At 37.7% G+C, this 16,452-nt stretch overlaps 3 protein-coding genes across 4 annotated transcripts; 1 reads left to right on the plus strand and 2 right to left on the minus strand.

Annotated features, from left to right (window-relative positions):
- Positions 1-3,230: 3,230 nt before the first annotated feature.
- LOC104776101 (auxin response factor 5) lies at positions 3,231-8,090 on the plus strand. Its single transcript, XM_010500105.2, has 13 exons — positions 3,231-4,206; positions 4,362-4,477; positions 4,581-4,679; positions 4,778-4,834; positions 4,913-5,068; positions 5,152-5,236; positions 5,314-5,404; positions 5,491-5,655; positions 5,728-5,850; positions 5,933-6,144; positions 6,220-7,382; positions 7,484-7,674; positions 7,771-8,090. The coding sequence occupies exons 1-13, from the start codon at positions 4,080-4,082 to the stop codon at positions 7,895-7,897; spliced, it is 2,712 nt and encodes a 903-aa protein (XP_010498407.1). The 5' UTR covers positions 3,231-4,079; the 3' UTR covers positions 7,898-8,090.
- Positions 8,091-8,233: 143 nt separating this feature from the next.
- LOC104776102 (zinc finger CCCH domain-containing protein 6) lies at positions 8,234-11,526 on the minus strand. 2 transcript variants are annotated; one of them, XM_010500107.3, is made up of 5 exons: positions 11,068-11,487; positions 10,251-10,563; positions 9,752-9,949; positions 9,417-9,541; positions 8,234-9,321 (listed from the first exon to the last, which is right to left on the minus strand). In XM_010500107.3, the coding sequence occupies exons 2-5, from the start codon at positions 10,290-10,292 to the stop codon at positions 8,457-8,459; spliced, it is 1,230 nt and encodes a 409-aa protein (XP_010498409.2). In that variant the 5' UTR covers positions 10,293-10,563; positions 11,068-11,487; the 3' UTR covers positions 8,234-8,456. The 2 variants fall into 2 exon arrangements, with proteins under 2 accessions (XP_010498409.2, XP_010498408.2); XM_010500106.3 differs by lacking the exon at positions 10,251-10,563 and having other exon boundaries at positions 11,068-11,526.
- A 376-nt stretch (positions 11,527-11,902) lies between these two features.
- Positions 11,903-16,237, minus strand: LOC104776103 (protein IQ-DOMAIN 32). Its single transcript, XM_010500110.3, has 6 exons — positions 15,409-16,237; positions 14,443-15,021; positions 14,106-14,285; positions 13,960-14,019; positions 12,408-13,845; positions 11,903-12,301 (listed from the first exon to the last, which is right to left on the minus strand). Exons 1-6 carry the CDS (start codon positions 15,496-15,498, stop codon positions 12,282-12,284), a joined length of 2,367 nt encoding a protein of 788 aa, XP_010498412.1. The 5' UTR covers positions 15,499-16,237; the 3' UTR covers positions 11,903-12,281.
- Between the last annotated feature and the right edge of the window lie 215 nt (positions 16,238-16,452).

The following is a 16,452-nucleotide window of genomic DNA, read 5'->3' on the forward strand; positions in this document are numbered from 1 at the left end:
ACTACACTACTACAGTTAATAATAATAATTTACCACCTCTCGGTGAATTTACATTCATTCAAAGACTAGCTGGACCCAAACAAAAAAGAAAATTCACACAAAGAAATGAAATGTGAGTATAATGTGACCATTAGGCGTTGATGGTTTTGTGGCGTCTCGTGGTCGTGACTCTCACAAACGACGTCGTGTTATGAGAAAAAAATATGAATCGTTCGCATGAGAGACACGTGTGCAGAATCGACGGTTGGGAGTGATCCTAGGGAATTTGAGAGAGGAGGACGTGTGTGAATGACGAAGCCGTGGAACGGCGTGCGGAAAGCGCGTGCGGCTCGATTCTTACGTCGTTGAACAAGAACCGTCGGATCAAAAATCACCGATCCACATAGATGCGTGCGCGAAGGCACATGCCGTTATGAGAGAAACGTTCTCGATGGAAAACATCACGTGTCGTCTAGGGATTGGCTATTATTGCAAACTCCGTTTCAATGAGTAAAAAAGACAATTTTACCTTTTTATCTACTTACTTTGTAATAATACTATTTTTTCTCTTTCGTTTTTATTAATAACCGAGCTTATATTTATGGTGCCTCTTAGCAAGGTAGGCCACTTAATTAATGTTCAAACTCCAAAGCTATTAAATTTATTAGGACACAAATCCTAATAAACCCCGCAAACAGTTATTTGGGACCTTTACCCATTTTTTTATATATCGAAATCCGATCCTTTTTTTTTATTGTTGTTATATCTAATCGAGTTTAGTAACAAGGAGAATCACAAACACACAAAAAAATGGAATGAGAAAATAGAGAATTAGAATTTGAACGGTTAGGAAGATTATAATCACGAAGATGGCATGATATTATAGTTGGAGTGGGTTACTTGGCGAAAGAATCAAATAGAATTTTCACAATTTTGGAATGTGACGTGGAATTTTTTTGCTCAAACCATAACCTGATTTTCGTATTGTTATTGCAACCTTACATATTCGTGATCTTCGTATCCCATTTGGTCAATCTTTTTTTTTTTGCTCACTTGAAATTTTAAAATTACCTCCTTTACTAGGTTGACAAGAGTTTTTTTTCGTATTTGACAAGAGTTTAAAATAACATGTTACTATGTTTATGGACATCTATATTTCAGACTTGAGAGGTGTACTACACACAATTATCTTGAAATTTTACACGGTTCAAAAATATCTTCAACTTTAACATTAATACCAAAAAAAAATAGTATGATTTTGGTTAGAAAAAAGTTAGTTAAAAATTCACTATGATATAGTATACATTTTTGGTTGCTAGCTAATCAATTATTTTTCCATCCCATAGATTTTTGGTTGCTAATCTACCTGTTATTCCAACATTTTACTACATTATTTGTTCATCTGTCACTGTTAAGAGCCACTACAAATATAATTTTATTTGTTCAATTACTACAATAGTATAAGATGTTAAGTATACTTTTTGTGATAATTTAAGAAAGTGAATCTAATGGTGGTAAGTAAAAATACTATGAAATTGATTTTTTTATTTATGGGATTAGAATCGGTCTTGCTTTTTTTTTTACTTTGGCAATAGAGGAGAGTGAGGTAAAGTAAGGATGTGAACTGTGAAGCGTAGAAACGGCGCCGTGTCGGTCCCAAGAAAATAATATTCCCTCTATTTCAAAATATATGTTCTTTTAACTAAAACATGCAGATTAAGAAGTCTTTATTTTTAACAAGTTTAACCAAAATGTAGAATATAAAATATTAAATCAATCTAAAAATTGCATAAAAACTTGAAAACATTTTATATTATAAAACAAAAAACTTCTTTAAAATATCTTATATTTTGAAACAGACAGAGTAAAAGAAAGATACGTATGGATGTGGAGCTAACGTACGCCCACTCTTTCTCTCTTACTCAACCATTGATTTGCCGTCCACTTCACGCGTGCCGAGCGGTCAAAATTTTCAGACGCAAAAGCACCAAATCATGCTTTTCACTTTTCCTTTTTTTTTTTTCAGACGCAAAAGCACCAAATCGCATACTTCGCATGGACATATGTTTTTTTATATTTTTTTTTTGCTTTCTTTAGTGAGCCGAAAACATTAAATATTTCAGTTTTCATTATGTTTACGATTAGGTATGCGATTTATATAAATATAAGTAATGATATGGAAAGTGATATGGTTTTCATTATTTCATATTATGCAATAAAATACAATGACTGCATGTCAATTATATCGTCGCAAGAGAAGAATGGAAAGGTCAAACGAAAGATGTGTATGTGACAAAATAAGTCTAAAGATGTATGGTTTTACACTATACACATGTGTTTTAGGAGTATTAGAGATTAATGAGATAAAGTATGTTTGCATGTGTACAGAACCGAGATATATATATTCGTTCTTTTTATTTTTTGGGTAGATAGAGTAAAACAATATACAAAGGTCCATTTCAATCCAGTGCAAAGAATCATAAATTAAAGTCCTTTCTATTCATTTAGAGATAATTGTTGTATAGACAATCTAATCATACTAATGATTTTAAATAAGTTAAATCATATGCAATCTTCTGTAATCTCTCTATAATATATAAAACTAAACTTTTACTAACCAAAGAAAGAAAACATTTTTTTGAGTCTTAACTTGGAAAGGAAAAAGAGCACGGGAGCAAAAGGTTGGAAGATACACTTCCTCACCCGTAACCTCATAGGCCTCGTGCTAAAATACGCTACTTTGACATTATCTCCTATCATACGCACCTTCTATAAGATCTCCCCGAAGTCTCACCACTCACATCCCTTTTTCGAAATCTCAGCAGGAAAAGGAAAAAAGTATATATAATTGCTACGAGAAAAAAAAAAAGAAACCTCCTTTGTCATAAAGTTAATCAAAATATAATTTCTGGCATAATAAAAAAAACATACTTCCCAATTACAAAATCAAACAAAGTTCTTGAAAAAGTAAGAGACTTTTACAAGAAAAGAAAAAAACTTGTATGTTGTAAAAATATCTATGCATATATTAATAATATACATAGAGTCGTCACTCATGGTACTTATTTAAAAGCTTTATCGATCTGCCTTATAAGTTACTTATAACATAAGCATTGAAAGTACTTGTACATTCAACTACGTTTCTGTGCGTATCAGAGATTACGTGTGCTTACTCTACTTTATTAAATTTTGACGTAAACTGTTCTCACACATTAATTAATTTTTTACTCCTCCATAGATATAAATTAACTGGGAAAGAATAAAAATAATAATATTATTCGTTTGGAGAGTCTAAAGCTGCAACGGCATCGCCATATACAGAAAGTTTTAAGCGCAGGATAAGAGCATGCACACTCTTTCCCATTTCCAAGCAAAAAAATTAAACATTTATACACATTATTATTATTATTATACTCATCATACACGCTTATATACTTACAATTACATGTAGAGAGAGAAGAAGAAAAATTAAAATGTGGGTTTTTTCCAGAGAGATTTAATAAAAAAGAAAGCAAAGTTTTTTTTTTCTTTACAACATTTTAAAGGCTTTTTGTCTCTCTCTAAATTGCTTCTTGTTCTTGTTTGCATCCGGAAAGAAAGAAAGAAAGAAACTGTGTTGTTGTTTCATGATGGCACCTTTGGTTTCTCTTCTTCATTGAAGGGTCGAATTTGGTCTGAGAAAAAAAAGAGTGGAGAGAGAGAAAGAGAAAGAGAGAGGCAAGAGCCCCACAAGAGAGACATGCTTGTCTGTGTGTAGTCCCTTTTTGTGTGTTCTCTTTAATCTCTTCCCACTCTCTCCTCCGTTCTGTTTTTGTCATGTGTAAGGGTTTCTGTCCTTCGAATTTGGAGTTTTCTTAACCAAAAAAAAACCAGATTCCATGAAATGGCTCTGTCTTTAATTCTTCTGTTTTCTGGATTTATCTTCTAGCCTCTTTGCTCCTTCCTAATAGGGCCCTTTGTCTCTTCTTATTGTGTTAGAAAACATAATAATAATAATAACAACAATGAAGAGTTTGTAAAGAAAAAAAAAAATCTGAGTCTTGCTCTAAAGCCTAGTGTTCAGTGTGGGAGAGACAAACTGAAACATTACAAATCTCTCTATGATGGCTTCATTGGCTTGTGTTGAGGACAAGATGAAAACAAGTGGTTTTGTTAACGGGGGAACAACAACAACAATATCTCAATCTACTCTGCTTGAAGAGATGAAGCTGTTAAAGGATCAGTCAGGTATCGTCTTCTTTCTTCCTCTTAAGGTTTTGACTGAAAAAATTACTTTCTTTTTTGAGAAATTTGAATGATCTGAGATAAAGTTTCAAACTTTAGCGAATGCATATTTAAATTTTGTTTCTTTCCCCTGAAAATTTGGTTACCAACATGTTCAGGAACGAGAAAGCCCGTTATAAACTCGGAGCTATGGCACGCCTGTGCAGGCCCTTTGGTTTGTTTACCTCAAGTTGGGAGCTTAGTGTACTACTTCTCACAAGGTCATAGCGAACAGGTAACTTTGTGTGTGTTTAAGTATCAACAAACACGCTCACTACATCCTGTAAGCTTCTGTTCAAAGGTTTGAACTTTTTTTTTGTTTACTTTTTTTGATTTAGGTTGCTGTTTCAACCAGAAGATCAGCAACAACCCAAGTTCCTAATTACCCAAATCTTCCATCTCAGTTGATGTGTCAAGTACATAATGTTACTCTTCATGTAAGCCTTTTCAAACTTTTTTCAATTGCTCCATGTGGAAACTTCTATTGCAACTAGTTATGATTATTCTTGATAATGGTTTTGTTTCATTTTGATAGGCAGACAAAGACAGCGACGAAATCTATGCGCAGATGAGTCTTCAACCTGTTCACTCTGTAAGTTCTCAACTTCTTTTTGCTTAATTTAATGACTCATTTCGAAGTTTAACGAGTTTTAAACGATTTGTGCATCAGGAGAGAGATGTGTTCCCTGTACCAGACTTTGGACTATTGAGCAGAAGTAAGCATCCGGCTGAGTTTTTCTGCAAGACGCTTACTGCAAGTGATACAAGCACACATGGAGGTTTCTCCGTGCCACGTAGAGCTGCAGAGAAGCTATTTCCACCACTGGTAAGTCCCTCTTTTCCTCAGGAACAAAACATACGTTCGTTTTGCTTTAACGACTGCTTATGTTATGTATGTTAACCTTACAGGACTACACAGCACATCCGCCAACACAAGAGCTTGTAGTTAGAGATCTACATGAGAATACTTGGACATTTCGCCATATCTATCGAGGTAAAACCACTAGATTTTGTCTCTTTCTCTGTTAAGATTGAGTTGGTATTAAGCTCAGTTCTTGCTTACATTCTCAGGGCAACCAAAGAGACATCTCCTAACAACAGGATGGAGTCTGTTCGTTGGATCCAAAAGATTAAGAGCTGGGGATTCTGTTTTGTTCATCAGGTGAAAAATCTTGGCTCATTTTGGCTACTGAACCATTCTTGTGTTGCTTAACTTCTGACTTTTATTCGCCATTTGAATTGTTAAAGGGATGAGAAGTCGCAACTAATGGTTGGTGTGAGGCGTGCCAATCGCCAACAAACAGCACTTCCTTCGTCAGTTCTCTCAGCAGATAGTATGCATATTGGTGTTCTTGCTGCTGCTGCTCACGCAACTGCAAACCGCACTCCTTTCTTGATATTCTATAATCCAAGGTAAGCTCAAAAGCAGCTCCATCTCTCAGTAAACGTATTTTTGAAGTTCTAACATTACTTGTTTGTTCTCAGGGCTTGTCCAGCAGCGTTTGTGATCCCTCTTGCTAAGTACCGTAAGGCTATATGTGGGTCTCAGCTCTCAGTTGGTATGAGGTTTGGAATGATGTTTGAAACTGAAGATTCCGGGAAACGAAGGTAAGTGATCTGTAAAACTGCAATCTTTCTGTATTTACTGCTCAAATTTGGTTATTCACTTTGCCATTTCTTGTGTATTTAGGTACATGGGAACCATTGTTGGAATCAGCGATCTGGATCCATTGAGATGGCCTGGTTCTAAGTGGCGTAACCTTCAGGTTGAATGGGATGAGCCTGGATGTAACGATAAGCCTACTCGGGTCAGTCCATGGGATATTGAAACACCTGAAAGCCTCTTCATTTTTCCTTCTCTGACCTCAGGACTCAAGCGTCAGCTCCATCCATCTTACTTTGGTTAGTGAAAAAGTATGCCTTTGGTGTTCTTTACATGAGATTTGGAACCTCAAACCATTGTTTTCAAATTTGCAGCAGGTGAAACCGAATGGGGTAGCTTGATAAAACGGCCTCTTATCCGAGTTCCTGATTCCGCAAACGGGATCATGCCTTACACATCTTTCCCTAATATGGCTTCAGAGCAGCTTATGAAAATGATGATGAGACCTCACAACAACCAGAACGTACCATCTTTCATGTCTGAGATGCAGCAGAACGTTGTAATGGGGCACGGAGGTTTGCTAGGAGATATGAAGATGCAGCAACCCTGCCAACCCATGAGGATGAACCAGAAATCTGAGATGGTGCAGCCAGAAAGCAAGCTAACAGTGAACCCATCTGCTTCCAATACGAGTGGCCAAGAACAGAATCTGTCACAGGGTATGAGTGGTCCTGCAAAACCTGAGACTTCAACACTTTCTGGTTGCACTTCTGGAAGAGTCCAGCATGGACTTGAGCAGTCAGTAGAACAGGTGAGCCAGGTGACAACGGCCACAATGTGTAATGAGGAAAAGGTTAATCAGCAAATTCAGAAACCGGCTGCTTCTTCTCCTGTACAAGCTGACCTTGATGACCTTAGTCAACAGATTTACCCACCACAGTCTGATCCAATAAATGGATTCTCTTTCCTGGAAACTGATGAGCTGACATCACAAGTCTCTTCCTTCCAGTCTCTTGCCGGATCATACAAGCAACCATTCATGCTATCCTCCCAGGATTCTTCAGCTGTTGTGTTACCAGATTCAACAAACTCACCGCTGTTTCACGATGTGTGGGACAATCAGTTGAACGGTCTCAAGTTTGACCAGTTCAGTCCCTTGATGCAGCAGGACCTTTATGGTAGTCAGAATATGTGTATGAGCAATAGCACAAACAGCAACATTCTAGATCCTCCACTCTCAAACACAGTTCTTGATGATTTTTGTGCCATCAAAGAAACCGATTTCCAGAACCACCCTTCTAGTTGTTTGGTTGGAAACAACAACAACAGTAGCTTTGCTCAAGATGTTCAGTCGCAAATCACATCAGCTAGCTTTGCAGACTCACAGGCCTTCTCCCGCCAAGATTTTCCAGATAACTCAGGAGGAACTGGTACATCATCAAGCAATGTTGATTTCGATGATAGTAGTCTTCTGCAAAATAGTAAAGGCTCATCATGGCAGAAAGTTGCAACACCTCGGGTCCGAACCTACACTAAGGTAAAAAGATTATCTCTCAATCATTCCACAGAGACTGCATTTTCTGGTGTCACCAAACTTATATAAATCTTTGGGTTTTGGGGAATGTTTTGACTTGGCAGGTTCAAAAAACCGGGTCAGTTGGGAGGTCAATTGATGTCACAAGCTTCAAAGACTACGAGGAGCTAAAATCTGCAATTGAGTGCATGTTTGGATTGGAAGGACTTCTAACTCACCCGCAAAGCTCGGGATGGAAGCTTGTATATGTTGATTATGAGAGTGATGTTCTGCTTGTAGGAGATGATCCATGGGAGTAAGTCTCTTTCTCTCTTTCCTGTGTATCCATTAACTTCACCTCACTTTCTGTCTTACAATAGTTTTCCTTACATGACTTCATAAACTTGTGCAGAGAGTTTGTGGGATGCGTAAGGTGCATAAGGATACTGTCGCCAACAGAGGTCCAGAAGATGAGTGAAGAGGGGATGAAGCTTTTGAACAGCGCAGGCATTAATGATCTGAAGACTTCTGTTTCATAAATGTACCGATATAAAGAAAGATATCCTGTTGGATTTGTAAGAAAAAAGAGAGAAAGAAACTGTTCTTCTCTCGAACTGGTAGAGGATAAACCATCCTGTTGTAAGCATTTGATGTGTTGTTCCGATTTGAAACCTGAAACTATTTGCATATTATGTAGTAGAGTGATGAATGAATGAATCAGTAATTGAGACAGAGTGAGATCAAAAAGCAAACAATTACTCCGCACATTGTTGTATTAATCTTAAAATCAGAGGAAAGCATTTAGATCAAGGGTCAAGAGAAGATTATACTCTGTTTTATGCACAATGACAAAAATAAATGAGTCGAAAATCATCTCAAGAAAAAACTAGGGATAGTATAATTACTACTGTGATGGTGAGCAAAATGATACTCGCTGATTAATTCTACATTTGTAGCATAAAACTAAGAAATGATTTCCAAAGTATATAAAACTTATATAAAGCAACAAAGCCAGGCAAGAGAAAAGAGAAAATCTGCTCTGCTGCTAACAACATCACACCAAGAGGCAAAAAGCATGTGTGGTATGCTAATTCTGCATCAGTCTCTGTCAAATCTCATTCTTTTAGCACTCTGCATCTCAGAAGTGTTGATATTACCATTGTTTAGATTCCTTGGCTGGTACGGTGTAGCATCGTGCTGGTATAAACAATTGGATCCATGGCGACAACCCCTCGTGCTGTTGAAGTACATGCAAGGCTTCATTATCTTGGGTTTTGAATCCCTTGGCCTCTGGTTATTATTATTGCTATTTATCATCTCTTGTTTAGGTCCTCCAGGTGGGAGGTTGTAACGAAAACCGAGATGTGGTTGAACTGGTGGCGTCTCTTGTCTTTCCCCGCCATGTTGCTGAATTAGGTTCTTGTAATAACTAGCATCTCTTGCTGGTGGTGCTCCATAATTATGCTGGTCTGACGGAGCTGGAGGAGGATACACCATGGGAGGACATTGTGTTACCACTGGCTGAGGGTAAAAGTGTCCATTGGAGGCAGGTGTTGTGGTAACTGCTCCATTGGCTTCATGGGTTGAAGATGGGTAGAGGCCACTTGCGTTGGAGGAGATTGAACCTGCACTGCCACTATTTGCAACAAGATTCTCGACCAGCTTAGGGTTGCTTAGGATCTTAATAAGCAAATCTTGGTCAATCATGCTGCTGCCTTGTTCTTTGCTGTTTGAGATTGCAGATAATGCAGCCATTATATCTGACCCTGAAGGGAGGATTGAAGAAGTTGATGTGTTCTGATTGGGTATTGATGGCGCTGTTCCCACACTCGTGCCAGATTGGGTTGGGAGATCAGATGCTGAATCCATCGCTATGTCATCATCTTCTACAGGTAGAATTGGTATGACAATGGTTTGCTGATCATCATAATGTGAGTTCTCAACATCGGCTGGCACCGAAGGGCTGCAGATTTTAGTTTAAGAAAAGACCCCAAGTCAAAACAAAAGTAAATATGCATATGTATGTGTTGGACAAATATGGAGGGGATAGATCCGGACTTTAGAGGAATAGATGATGCGCCAGGATAGAATGCTTCAAGAACTCTCAATTCCCTCTGATTTTGTGCTTCCACTTCTTTGCTTTCGTCCCCTGCAATCACTCTCCATTCCTCATCTAGCAAAATCTGCAACACAAGAAAGAAATAAACTAACATGAGTAAACCAACCAAGAGCACCGTACCTCCATAGTTTACCACTGATTCGTATGCTTATTTGTTAACTAGAAGTGTAAACTAAATATCTTGGCATTTTGGGACAGTTGCAATTAGTAATTTCCAAGATGTAATGATTCTAGCTAACAAATAAGGCTTAAAGAGTGTGATCCGAGAGCTCACCCGGACAGAGCATTTCCACTTTATTACTGCTATGTCTGATAACCTAATCTGTGGCTCATTGGCAGAAAGAGGTCCACCAAAACCAGGTGGTAGATTATCATCACCCGGATGTGAAGCTAAAGATGACTTCGCTTGCAGGTGATCTTGAGACTCTGATCCAACTTGTGAAGGTGAATCCTCTGATATGAACAGCCGTACCTGTTCAACATGAGAAACACATTGTCAATTGACATGTACACAAGAACCTAAGAGAATGTTCATCAAAATAACGCTAGTTAGAATCTCATAACAAGAATCAGTAGACACAAAAAAAATACAATTATACATCAAACATGAATATTTTGGACCAGTTATCTCAAACATACAAACCAAAGAAAGTGGAAAAGGGCTTTCTCAGCATTAACGTGGTACAGGAACAGTCAATGTGGTAAAGTATAAGAAAAGGACCTCATAGTCCATAACAGCCTAACTAATCAACTACTTTTCAAACCATGTATACATGAAATAACTTGGAAAACGGTGATATTCCTCTCTGTAACATCCTCTTCCTCCTCCGCTGGACAACGAATCCATCCCCTAGCTATCTTACCAAAGTATTTTCCATCAGCAAACACGTTGCAAATGACAGCATTTGAATCTCTGTTAAGTGGATAACGTTTCACCATGCCGAATACTTTGTTGAAGATTTTTCTTGGTTCATTCTCTTGGAAACCCCATCACTGAACTACTTGACTACATTGAAGTCATGAGTAAAGATGTTTAAGGCTGACCATCCCATGATGAAACTGGATGTGTATCTGAGGATTAGCCCCCTTATCCAAAGAAGCAAAAAATGGGCAAATAATTTTAGACTAAGATGCAAGAAAAAGAAAGAAAGAGAGCATAGTTGATAAAGTACTCCAATCTAAGAGCTCGAGATAACTCATTGTCAGGTCAGTCACCATGGTTCCACACGTATTCCCAAGAACTAAAAACAAGTAGCAGGCAAATATAAAATCTAAAAAAAAAAAAAGAGCACAGATTCACACTATAAACAATCAAAAGTTCCTCAAATCATGACTAAGCAAGATAATTGCAAGTTATCAAGTATAAACATCTATAAAGGCATATAAAGGGATACAAACACCAGTTGAATCATACCACAGAACAAAACAAAGATTCAGCAACACCAACAAGCAACAACACATTGTCCTGAAGTTCCCAGTCATCATCATATCATTTGCAATCAGCTAATATCAAAAGGGGAGCTAAAAACTAAACATCAATTATGATTCCACAATCCAATCAACTGAAATGTCATTTTTTTTTTTGTTTACCTGACAAAGTTTAAAATCTGGAGGCCAGGATACCCTTTTGTGCAATGCCCTCATAGTTCACTTCTTTTTCAATCTAAAAATATATATTCTTTTTAGCCCAGGAGCAAGGTCCAAATTTGCCCCTTTTTAAAAATCCCCAATAAATTTATTCAACTCTTTAGATTGAAACAATCATCATCATCATCATCATTCTCTCATCCAAAGCTATCGAGAAACCCTAATTTCTCAGGAAAACTTTTGACAAATCGAGGATGTGAGAGGGAAATTAAGAAGAAAAGATGACGAATTTATGAAGCTGCATGCTAAATCCGTCGAGATGGCAAAATAGAGGGAGAAGAAAGAGATGGAAGCAGATTGTGAAGCCCTAGATCCTCTGGCTTCTTCTTCTTCTGGTCACCATCGTCATTTTATCTGTCCTCCAGATTTTTTTTTTCTTTCTTTCATCCGCCTAATATACACGTGTCCTTCACCTTCCCCCACCCCCCCCAATCTTTTTCATTTTTCCAAAATTATCCACACAGTTTACTGTATTTCCATAATGACCCCTATTTTTGGAAACATATTAGACTATTAGTCAATAGCAGCCAGTCCCATTGACTCGTAGTTATCACCAACGCTTACGTTTTGGCAAGTTGATTCAAGTGTGGTAGACTTGCATTTTGAATACACATGTGTGAGGGTGGTTGGTTTTTTTAGTTCTTGTTGTTGTAAGTGAATAATCCATCTCTTTTTATTAATTTTTTAACCAAGTGAATAATCAATCCATCTTTTAAACTTAGAATCATGTTCTTTAACATGGAATTATACAACAGAAGGGAGAATTTTGGATGAAAAATAAACAATAACCAAAGATATTATTACACGACTTTTAAAAGTTGAAGTCAATATAATCCAATCCCATTTGTTCACGACAAGCTTCACTTTCAGTTGAGGAGGTTATGTTCGAAAAAACCAACACCAAGCCAACACCAAATAAAATTCCTTAGCCACAAAAATCAAACAATTTTTTTTTTTATATAATAAGAGAAACATGACTCTATACAAGAGACTATCCTCCACTCTCCGTTCTTCCTCTCTGCACTTGTGTCACTTTAGTTTTCTGAAACTAAGAGTTAAGGATTGTCTGAAAAAAAAAACCATACCAATAATCAAATGTTCCAAAGTCTCTCCTAAGATTTTGTCTTTTCAGATTTCTGTCGCACTCGGGTCGGCTTTCACCTCTGCCATTTTCTATCTGTTAAAAAACAAAGGCAAAATCAAACATTGTTCAGTTTTTTTATCTAAACATTGAAGAGTGATCCCAGAGGAAAAAACTATAGGAGGAGACTTGTTTTACTTACCCTTTGTCCCCTGTTGTGCTTGAGACGCAGACCGTTGGATTCTAGGAGAAGAACCTTGTTTCCCATTGGTAACACCAGGCAATGAATGTCTCTTCTTGACTGAAACAACATCTCTTTCTTGAAGATCAGGGCTTGATCTTGGCGAGTTGTGTTCTTGAACCTTGGCTTTCGCCGACTGTGTTGGCTGCATGAACCGAGGAAGAGAGTTCTTGCCTCCGCTGCTTTCTCTTGCTTCTTGATCAAACCCGAAAGAATTTCTTCTCCCGCTTTTTGGTTCCTTGCCTTCTTCTTGTTCTGTTGTAGCCTCACCGGTACCAGTTTCTTGTTTAGGGCTTGATGTTATTTTCTTGCTTACTCTCCTCTTTTGGCTCGAACCACTCTTTTCAGATTTTCCTTTTCTTGCTTTGACTGAAGAAGATGCTTGGCTTGCCGGTGTTGCCTGAGATTCTGAGATTGTTATCGGAGTTAAAGCTTCCTCAGATAACGGGTAAGCTTGAGGTCCTGATTCATCTTCAGCACGTCTCTTTTTGGAATCTGGTGTACTTATGACCGATTCATGCTGTGTCTCTGAAATTTTTTCAATTTCGACCATAGCATTCTCAACTTTCTCCTTAGGGTCCTCTACAGTACTCAATGATGTTTCATCCTTAACATCAATTTCTATCAACTCTGTTTGGTCTGTTTTAACATCAGTGTCATCCTCTAAAAGCTTTGCTTCTACCTTGGACTCTGCACCCTCAGCGTCTGACTTCTTATCAAGTGTGTCAAGAGAAGAAGTTACAGAGAGTTCGGTGCCACATTCAGATCCACTGAGCTCAGCTGGAGCAACATCTTCCAGAGAGTGATCCTTTTTAGTGTTCGTAACGTCTGGTGAATCTATATCTGTTTTTCCTTCTTCACCCAACACACCATCTTTAGAAGATATTGCTTTGTTTGAACCAGTGGATGTAGTTAATTCCTCAAACTTCGACTGTGCGGCAATGAAAGAAGGATTACTAGCCTTACGCTTCAAAGACTGTTTAGGCTGTCCATCCACATATTCAGACTCTTCGAGCAAAGAATCTGGTTCCTTAGCAGCAGGTGGTTGAGACTGGATTGAGTCATAATAAACCTCTGCTGATGCTTCTGGGGAATCATATTGGCTCATTTTCTCTGTCTCAGATAGCTGGGCTGCTAGCTTACTTGATTCATAGCTTGACAAATCAGTTTCAGTTTTGGTCTCCACCGTTGTGTCAGAGTTTAGTAAGTCAACTTGAGATGATACTTTAACACTCTGTGCTTCTTCCAACTGTTGCTCTTCCGTTGTCAAATCTGCTTTTGAAGTCTTCTCAGGTTTTGGAACAGACATCCACCTCTCCAACCAGTTCCAAGCAGAACTAGGTTTTGTAGGATCACATTTAATGCTGATTGATTTTGTCTTGGGAGTTGACTCCATTAGCTATAGACCAAATATGTAACAAATTGAGTATTAACAAGAAATTGAGTTTAGCTATCACAATATATACCTTGAATAGCCAGCCAGAATGTACTAAAACCAAGTTTAAATACATACATGCTTAGCAAACTTGTTTTCGAGAAGCTTTTGTGCAGCTGCATTTGCTTCCACTTTGTCCTGAAACAAGAAACAATATCAGTCCACAGAATATATAGGGTACACAAGTGATACTGTAACATAATTCAGCCATCTCAAAACCTTACCGAGATTGCTGAAACACGGCTACCATCTTTTGTGGAATGACGAGCACGAACCATTGTTTGCATCTTGACAATAGCTTGGACACAACGCAGTGATCCCATGGCCTGGCTCCTAACCAGGTGGCCACGAACTGCAGCTTGAAGTTTAATAACTTTCTTGCGCCTCAAAAGTTCTCTCCGCGCCTGCAGTTCAATACCACCACAGTAAGAATAGTTTTCAGGACTGTTCCTCAACAACAGGGGGGAATATGTTAACATCTCTAACAAGTTCACTGAGTTAAGGAAAGCTTATGCTTAGTAATAAAGAAAACACAGGAGAATAAAGGAAACCAGACCATACCAAAAAACCACGAACAGCAGCTTGGATGATCACGATAGCAGACTCATCAACTTCTTCATCCCTTTCTTTTCTGAGTATGACCACATCATCGGCTTCAGATTCTTTCGGTTCAACCTTACTAGCGTTTTCAACCTCGGGAGTAATAATGTCTTTCTCTACCGTGGATACATCAGCAGCATTTGGTCCTTGCAAATGATCAGTTCCAATGAAATCATCATCTTCAGTTTCAGTCCCTTTGGATTCCACAAGAACAGGCAGCTCGGTTTTGTGGTCAATCTGCTCCTCCTCCTCCACCGTTTTGTTCTCAGCAAACTGGTTTTTTTTCTCATCCACATAGGTAACAACGGGGAATTGACTAGTCTTCTTCTCATCACCAACAGAAAACGGCTGCTGCTTTTCAGAAACAAAGTTGTTGTTGTTATCAGGAGAAGGAGATTTAAGGAGAGCAGATTCAAGAGTTTCTCTAGTCCTAGTAGAAGCAGGAGTAGTCTCAGAGACAACACTAGTGATCAAGCCTCGCTGTTTCCCAGATTTCTTCCTGAAACTCCATCCACGCTTGTCACCACCAGAGCTCTTGTTCTACATCCAAAATAACAACACAATCTTTTATTATGTGCTTAAATCTCACATTTCATAATAGAGAGGCTAAACAAAAGACACAACAAAACCAGTAAAACCTAACAAGTAACAAGATCAAAACGGACAAAAAACAAAACCCTAAATTATAATTATATATATATATATATATATATATATATATAAACCTAAGTAGACAAAAATTAGAAACTCAGAAATGCCAAAAAAAATCCGACCAGACACTGACGGAAGCAATAAAAACAGATCTACGACAATTAGAAACACTCAGATCCTAAATTAGCAACTTCTTCAGTATCACGAGGACTGTAAAGCCTTAAAAAATGGAGAAACGAACAATTTGAAAAAGAAGAAAGAAGAAATGTCAAAAACCTCGGTGGAGGTGGCGTTGGGTTCAGCGGCATCATCACGGCCGGCACAAGCGATGATACGGAGACAAGAAGAAGCTGGAGATCTTCCCATGGATGTTGGTGGATAACCTCAGAAGACGACTAAGATAAGAAGACCGTTTTATCTTTCTTCGGAGTGGGATATGAGATGTTGGATCAGTAAAGAGAGAGAGAGAGAAGGTGTCGTTGGAAATTGGAGCAGAGAGAGAGAGAGAGAGAGAGAGAGAGAACTCAGAAGCGGAATACTGAAAGAGATTAAAATACGGTTAAGTCGCGCATTTGGAATCCGCCAGTCCTTTCTCTTCTGTCCGTTGAGGTGCCAATTAAAGCGATTTTACGCTGTCACTGTCAGATCTCTCTCGTGATGACTACATTTTCTTATTCTCCCCTCTCTTCTTTTTTTTTTCTTTTTCTTTTTCTTAAAAAACAAAAAACTAAGCGATTTTTACTAGAGTAACAACAACAAATTAAATTACTAGAGTAACAACAAATTCACTTTACATGCTTTTGAATTCGATTCATATATATGGGTTAAAAAAAATTCATGTATAACAAACTAAAAAATGTAACACACACAAAAAACAAAAATTGATTTGTATTTCCTGTTTTTAGAGGAGTACTAAAAACTAACGGTTGGATTGATTGAGGAAATGAATTATGAAATTAGTGGGGGATTATTCAATTATGGCAAGTCGATAATGTTGGTTCACCTAATAATAATAAGACGCATGTGACTGTCATGTGCATCATGTCTTTTTTTTTGGTTCTCTCTGATCGCTTTGAGGGTTTTTTTTTAACTCTTTTTCTTTCCCCCTTTATATGTGGGGTTTTTTTTTATATATATAGCTTTGTTTATTAAATTGTGAATCTCTCAAAAACCCATTTGGTTAAAGACGTAAATATGTTAGATAAAAAACTATATTTGCAGTGTAAGCAATAGTGACAATGATATGTTGTGTAAGTAAAAAGTATTAAGGACTTGCTTATAGAAAATTGTTGTTTCTTTAAGCCTTTCCTTTATCTATTT

Source organism: Camelina sativa, chromosome 3 (genome assembly GCF_030686135.1).
Source record: "Camelina sativa cultivar CO46 ecotype springtype chromosome 3, ASM3068613v1".
Classification (NCBI taxonomy): Eukaryota; Viridiplantae; Streptophyta; class Magnoliopsida; order Brassicales; family Brassicaceae; genus Camelina; species Camelina sativa.